The 7583-nt window shown below is 43.2% G+C and overlaps 1 protein-coding gene across 1 annotated transcript; it reads left to right on the top strand.

Annotated features, from left to right (window-relative positions):
* Positions 1-227: 227 nt before the first annotated feature.
* Positions 228-5116, top strand: LOC306919378 (uncharacterized protein; the record flags this gene model as incomplete). The annotated part of the gene is made up of 4 exons (XM_079532168.1): positions 228-642; positions 3716-3832; positions 4076-4204; positions 4965-5116. Exons 1-4 carry the CDS (start codon positions 348-350, stop codon positions 5114-5116), a joined length of 693 nt encoding a protein of 230 aa, XP_079388294.1. The 5' UTR covers positions 228-347.
* Positions 5117-7583: the final 2467 nt, after the last annotated feature.

Here is a 7583-nt window from a genome sequence, read left to right as displayed (position 1 = left end):
CATGTGCCCTTTTCTGGTGTTTGAGCCCCTGCTCCCTCAGTGCTCTCTGCACGGCCCTACTATAGTGGGATGTGAAGGCAGTTGCAAAACGCAACCCCTGTTACATATTAGATGTATCATTTTAATTTAGTGACAGTTACACACCTCCACCACCAGGGGGCAAAAGACATTAAATCAACAGTGCATGGATCGTTTGTTGCGCATGCATAAACACTTTGACCCAGAAGCAGGGTTGTGCGTGTACAGCGTTTAGCACTGCAGCATGGAGTTTGTTAGCCTTTAGCTCTGTGGTTGTTTTTCATCGTGGTGTGAAATAAACGGATTGTTGCTAAAAACAACGTCTCATAATGGAGGTCAAAACGTGTCAAATGGAGTCTGTATGGCTGAAGATACATGAACACATGACGTCGGTGGGAGAGGACATATTGTGTGTTTTGGACAAACAGCAGCAGAGTGGTGGTGCTGATGTTTGTTGTGTGAAGCTTGATGTCAGAGTGTTTGTGTTGGAGCGCCTCAGTTTGGCTGCTCAGGTCATGTGCAACCTATTTCAGAGAGAGATGGAGACACTAGAAACTCTGCTGGAGAAACAAAACAAAGTGCTGGACATTGATGTTGATATGGACATCGATCTACACACTGCAGGTTGGTAAACTCTGAACAACACCAGCTCAGCTACAAGTAGCATTAAGCTAGCTGAACTGAAGTACATTTCCCAGTAGCTTCAAGTTCTTTATAGTTACATTTTGTGTTCACTTCAGGTACATAAGAGTAAGTGTGTGTGTGTGTGTGTGTGTGTGTGTGTGTGTGTGTGTGTGTGTGTGTGTGTGTGTGTGTGTGTGTGTGTGTGTGTGTGTGTGTGTGTGTGTGTGTGTGTGTGTGTGTGTGATGGGCCTTGCCTATCATTTTGTCATTAAACCCCTCAGTCTCACATTTGTTTTTTTTAAGCAATGTGGTCTTAAGTGGTATGGCTGACTTGGTACTGCAGCCTAGGGGATATTTCTCATGTTATTTTAAAGGCTTAAGTTTGTTTGTTAATACATCAAAGATCCATAAAGGATAAAGCCTTGGCCTGGAAGAGAGGTCATCAGGTGGTCCCCAACCTTTAAAAAAAAAGAAAAATCCCACGATTTTGCAACCCATTTTTTCACCCAGTGTCAATTATCTAATGTAATCCTGGGCGCTACACTTCCTCTGCCAACCTGGGGGTTGGGGGGCAGCGGACTGACCTCATCCTTCCTTCTATGCATGAGGAGTCCAAGCTGCTGCTTTTCACCTGACAGGGGGGAGTTTCCCTGGCCGGATGTAGCACGTGGAAGGAACACGTTATTCCGACCAGTTCCTTTCCCTCCATTAGGCGCCCCGGCTGGCCAGGGGGAGGTAGTTTAGAGACTAGGATTACTGCATGTTGTTTTGTGAGGGTACCTACCCTAGGGGACACGGGGAGAACATGTGAGGGTACCTACCCTAGGGGACATGGGGAGAACATGCAAACTCCAAACAGAAAGGCCCTTTCGCCAACCCCGCCTCGGGTATGCGCACTGATGACGCAGAGGAGATAACACGCCCTAGTGTCCCCAGTGGGAATCGAACCCAGGACCTTTTAGCTGTGAGGCGACAGCACTACCGACTGTGCCACCGTCCCCAAACCTTTTAGAGTGTTTCGACCACCACAAGGTCAGCAGTGATTGGCCAAATCACTGGCCCTCTCAACCAGGCTTCCAGCTATTGTCCTTTCTCTATGCCAGAGCCAACAGGAGGCTCCACCTGCCTTGTGTGTTCTTCTGGCATTGCAGGGATTTAGAGGTTTCTAGGACGGTGGTTTGCGACCTGCCTAGGGTCCTACGTCTCACCAGACTATAAGTATGTGCGGTGTGCAACTGTGCATGCATCTGTCCTTGTCCACACTTGGCCTTACTCTGGTGTTATTGAGTCAAGGTGGGTTGTTTGAGCCTTCTCTGCGTCTGTGTCATTGTCGTTGTTGTTGCTGTTAAATCTGTCCTAGTGAGCCTCTCAGTAAGCCAACTATTAGGGGACTAACTGTATTGGGGCATTTAAACAGTAATGCTTGTTAGTCACAATGTGGGACAGGGTTTCAATTTGTGGTACTCTTAAAGTCTTGGAAATGAGGGACTGTCCCACTCAAAGGGAGACACCTTGTCTCCGTTCTGTGAGGCCTTCACTGTTTCCATGTGAATCCTGAGATCGACATGATTCTCACTGTTCTATTATAGCAGCTGGGTTTACCTTTTTATCATTGCTGCCGGCCAGAGAAACCTTGTATCTCCGTAATTCAGAAGGAGCGAGTGCATTCTCCGTCCTCGGCGATCAGACGTGGCACTGCCGGGGTGAGGGGCGGCACCTGCCCGGGAAGGTGGGGGGATTAGTGGAGTTCCGCGGCAATGTCGGTCCATTCCGTGGCCGACGCCGCAACTGCCGATAACAGCCGCGGCTCCCGATATGAGTTACCGGTTAAAAATCACCTGTGTCTTCCCTGTGAGTTTAGGGTTTGGGGTAGGGTGTCAGCGTCGCTGGTTAAAACTCACCCATGGCTCCCTACGTGTGCTGCCGGTTTAAAACAGCGTGTCTTCCCTGTGAGGTTAGGGTCTGGGGTAGGGTGTCGGACTGCTGCCGCCGGTGCCGGAAAATGCACTTTCTCCCAAAAGTAACAAATAGCCGATCTACAAGATTTTGATCTGATATTTTTGAGTGGTGCAACCTCTCCTATAGACAGCTATGTGTGTCCCTGGGTCCCTGGGTCCCTGGCTTGCTCTCTGGCTGTGTCCGAGCATGAAAATAGCGTTTGGTTGGTTTTCACCGCCAAGTGTCACTGTTGTGCAGCCACACACACACACACACACACACATATTAACTGTATATATGATGATTTCGGGTGTGACAGTACATTAGAGTACAACGGTCATTTCCCGACCGTTTTGGACGTGGGGCGGCTCGCCGGAACCGGGCCGGTACCCTGGCGTGGGTCTGGAACTTCCGGGAACTCCCCGGGGACGCCCACACAGAGTTGCACCACTCACTTAGATTTTTCCTACTTACTAGAATTTTGAAAAGTAACAGTTTTGGACATAAGAGGTCTCCATCTAGCCTGGGGTCCACCTATGCTTTCTATGTCATAGGCAGCTCCGGGCAGGATCCGCCGGGATAATCTAGACGCAGCTGCGCGACATGAGACTAATTAATTAGAGCGACAGAGAGAGAGGAGTGTGTGTACGTGTGTGCGTCAATTTAACAAAGGTGCAGACGATCAGAAATCAGCAGAGTGATCGACGTTTGCGCTACTGTATGCCGAATTGATGTGGACTCGTTCCACTTGAAGTGGACTCGATCCGGACTTTTTTTCCCCCCTGGAAATAAAAACGTCTGGGTTTCCGAGGCTAGTCTCCACCTGACGGCAACAATATTATACCTACTATTTCAGGATCATTAATCTGTTATCAAACTGATTTGGCTATTTCAAATAGGCCTATGCAATGAAAAAATTACTGCTTGCTAGATGTTCTTTCACTTTGTTCTTTCATTTTTCATTTTTAATTAGTTTGTTTTTTAAAACAGGAGTGTTATGCTGTAGTCCTTTGGTCTCTATATAGTCTATGGTAGTCCTTATTTGTGACACATGAACAGCCTTATTATTAAAGTTAATAATGTCACATCAAAGTCTTTATTAAAGTGTGTATTACAGTATATGTCTTCATTCCAGACCAGTGTGTGGAGTCCAGTCTGCAGGTGAAGATCAGTTCTCCAGCCACAACTGTTTCTATTAAACAGGAACCTGAAGACCACCTTAACCAGGAACCTGAAGACCACCTGGATCTCGGTAAGTTCAAATCACTCTGTCTTTATTTGTTTTGTTGGTGAAAGTGGGTTGATACTGAGAGTGTAAAGATGAACCGATATGACTCGGTTATCGATTGTAGCATTAACAATGTGACTACATTGATCAAAATGTATTATGAATGGGACGGCAGTAAAAGTATGAATGGGTTCACTGAAGCTTTTCAGTACTACTTCAGTATTAACAGTATTAAATTCAGTATTAACTAACCTGTATTAATCCTAGACTTTCTGCACGTTCCTGTGTGTAAAGAGGAGGTTCCACCTGAAGAGGAGAGGAGCTCCAGTCTGGTCCAGGAGGAACCACAACCACAGATTAAAGAGGAACAAGAGGAGCTACTTCAAAGAGAGGCTGGTGGGTTAATGACTGTTGACTTTTTTCAAATACGCAATAAAAAAATACTACTTAAAGGACCACTTGACCACTTTTCAACTTATCTTCATATAATTGGTTCTCACTAATGTTCATGATAAAATATCACCATTCTTTTCCTACTCAGTCTGTGTCTCATAGGAGGGCTGTGGGCAGTTCAGAAACCCCTCCACCAGTGATATCATCGATGGTGAATCCAAACTAATAGAAACTGCAGGCTTTCTATTCCTGAAAAGTTGCAATGTGAAAATGATTTTCCTTTGGTCTCACAATAATACAAATCGAAATATTTTCTATTTTAAATCTTGTTTAAAAACAAATCTGCCTAACGATGATGTCACTGGTGGACGGGTTTCTGAACTGCCCACACAGCCCTCCTATGAGACACAGGCCAAGTAGGATAAAAAGTGGTAGGCCTATTTCATGAACATTAGACCACCGGAGAGACTGGTGACAGGAGGAATGTAGACGGCACCTGGGAGCAGTATGGGTTGGCGCCCCAGCCTGTGTCCTCTGTGAGCTTGTAGATTGGCTATTTGTGTTTTGTCTTTCTGTCTTTTTGACCTTTGTTTCCCTTTTACAAATTCAATATCATTTTTATTTTCATCTGATGTTTACATCAGGATGGGGACAATTATTTTAGCACTTAGAACAACTAGTGACTGCTCCTTTCAACTGAAATGGTAAGTTTGATTTGATTATGTGGTATAATGAAAGGTCTTTCTACTGGTGATTTCCACAGAGCACCACAGGGAGAGGTCTACAGTATCTAGAGAGATGGCCTCCAAAAGACATTCAACGTTGTCAGAGGAACAGCCAGAGATGGACCAGAGACATGGACTGTTTGATGCAAGGATGCAACCTGTAGTAAAATTGTACAAGATAGGTATGTAGTGTTTTATTTACTGTGGTTTAACACTAGGATGTCTGAAAAAAATGCACTACTAATATGACGGCTAACGGTCAGGCTGACCGGTGTTTTTCGTGCTATTTGATTGGCCATTGTCTCCCCCACTGTCTAATGATCTTCACACCTCTCTCTGCACCCGTTGACGGCTTGCCATTGTCTTCTAAATGTTACATTCCAACGAATTCATTGCTCAGACGAAATACGACATTAGTTATATATTGTCATTTTATATAGAGGGGGAAACATCGATGTAATTAATATATATTTGATTGATTGTGCCAAAAAAAGGAAAGAGCTGTGCGTGCGTGCAAATCAGAAAAGTTTAGGCTACAGACAAAGGAGTTGGGAGTTTGGGATCGGCTAGCCTTCTATATAATGCTGCGCACATATTAGCCTATATATATTTAAAAAATACCCAGCATAATTTTTGGGAAGGCTAAGCCTGGCCTAGCCTTACATACCCGCCGCCTATGATCGATGTCATTTATATATATTTGATTTATTGTGCCAGCAGAAAGGTCCGTAGCAGCAGCACGGTTTATATATACACCATAGGATAGATCAAGTCATGTGACGCATCACCGCCACAAATAGTGCTACAGCGTTATCTAAAATGCACTTCCGCATACCTCACCGTCAGTTACTTGGATATTTTCTCCCTCTCCACGAGAGAGGGAGAGAGAGAGGGAGAGAGAAAAAAAGAGAGCCGTGATGCGTGGAAATCAGTTCCACTGGTCGCGTGCAGAAAAGTTTACAGACGAAGGACGGACAGAACTGTTCTTCTTACTGACAAAACATTTAGAAGTTCGGGACGTCTATCGGGTTGGACTGATTTCAAACACTGTCATTTTTATTTGGCATCGCGCTGATTCGCGCATCGGCGAACATTCTCGCTCCAAGGAAATGTCGGTCGGGTCAAACAGACCATGCTATAAACTTTATTATTCCAGGATAATTGATTCATTTTGATCATCGCCACCTTACATAATTATGCTATAAAGATGGCGTGTATAGTCAACATGGATTTATATCTATTGAGCTATGCGTTTGGTTGAAACAATACGCCAGTCAGTCAATACACCATATTTCACCATATTTTTGATGCGCTGATATATGAAATGAATATGCGCGACATAGTCACAATGCTATAAACTTTATTATTCCAACATAATTATGCTAAAGATGGCGTGTATAGTCAACATGTATTTATATCTATTGAGCTATGCGCTTGGTGGAAACAATACCACACACCATATTTCTTTTTCCGTTTCGAGAAATAAAGGCAGACATCGTTATTTCTGCAAACCGCATATAACAAATATAACATCTAAAACAACATTTAGTTTATGTAAGTTTGTAATGTAAGTTTGCCTACATGTGGAAGGCTAGTTGGAATGCAAATGACACATTAGCTTGAACAATGCCCGTCTCCAGCCGGGAGGGAGGTGTGAAAAGCACTGCTTGTGGGGGAGAAAGGGTGAGGGCTCTAAGAGCGGTCCCACGGACCGAAAAAGAGCAGACATTTTAGTAGAATTATGTCTAAAATCATATTTCCAAAACGTTTCAGATGAAAAAAAAAACAGAGATGGTTTGAATCGAACATTTAGAAAAAGTCATGCAAGGGGAACTTTCTCAGGACTTCATGGGCAAAGAAAATCCACTTCAAAATTTCAAAATCGGTCAGCCTGACCGCTCCGACGCGCTAGTGTTAAACATGTAGTAAAGTTGAATACCATTTACAATCAGGGTTGGGAAGGTTACTTTTAAAAAGTAATCCCCTACAAGTTATTTGCTATAAATTGTAGTCCGTAACGTAATCCGAGTACCACAATTTAAAAAGTAACTGGTTACTTGCAGTTACCTTTGGATTACTTTTAAGCAAACCTCTATTTAATTAGATAAACAAGTTTTACCATTGATAACCAGAGCAGAATGTTGAGCCTATATGAAATTTAAAAAAAAACTACAGAAATATTGTTAAATGAGTGGTTCTCAACCTTTTTACAAGTTTTTCAAGTACCACCTCAGAAAATATTTGGCTCTCAAGTACCAACATTATGATTATTAAAATCTAGTCCTATTCAGCTAAGCACAGGTTCGCACAAAAGGCAAATTCATCGATACCGATATGGCCTATTCTGATTATGCTACCGATTAATCGTGCATCCCACCAAATATATATTTATATATATATATTAGGGCTGTCAAACGATTCAAAATTTTAATCAGATTAATCACAGTTTGAAAATGAATTAATCATGATTAATCAAATGTCCAAAATATGCCATGTTTTTCTGTATATTGTTGTCGGAATGGTAAGATAACTGTCAGAAGGCGGATACATTTAACATGCATATGTATGTATATTTTATTCTTTATAACAAACCCAGTGTGGTAGGATGGTGTCTTTCACCCGTTGTCGTGCTATGTGATTTGAGCCTCTGCCTATGT

The sequence above is a fragment of the Electrona antarctica genome (assembly GCF_951216825.1).
Source record: "Electrona antarctica genome assembly, contig: scaffold_25, whole genome shotgun sequence".
Taxonomy (NCBI): domain Eukaryota; kingdom Metazoa; phylum Chordata; class Actinopteri; order Myctophiformes; family Myctophidae; genus Electrona; species Electrona antarctica.
The sequence above is the reverse complement of the archived record's forward strand: the minus strand, read 5'-3'. Positions and strand labels throughout refer to the sequence as shown.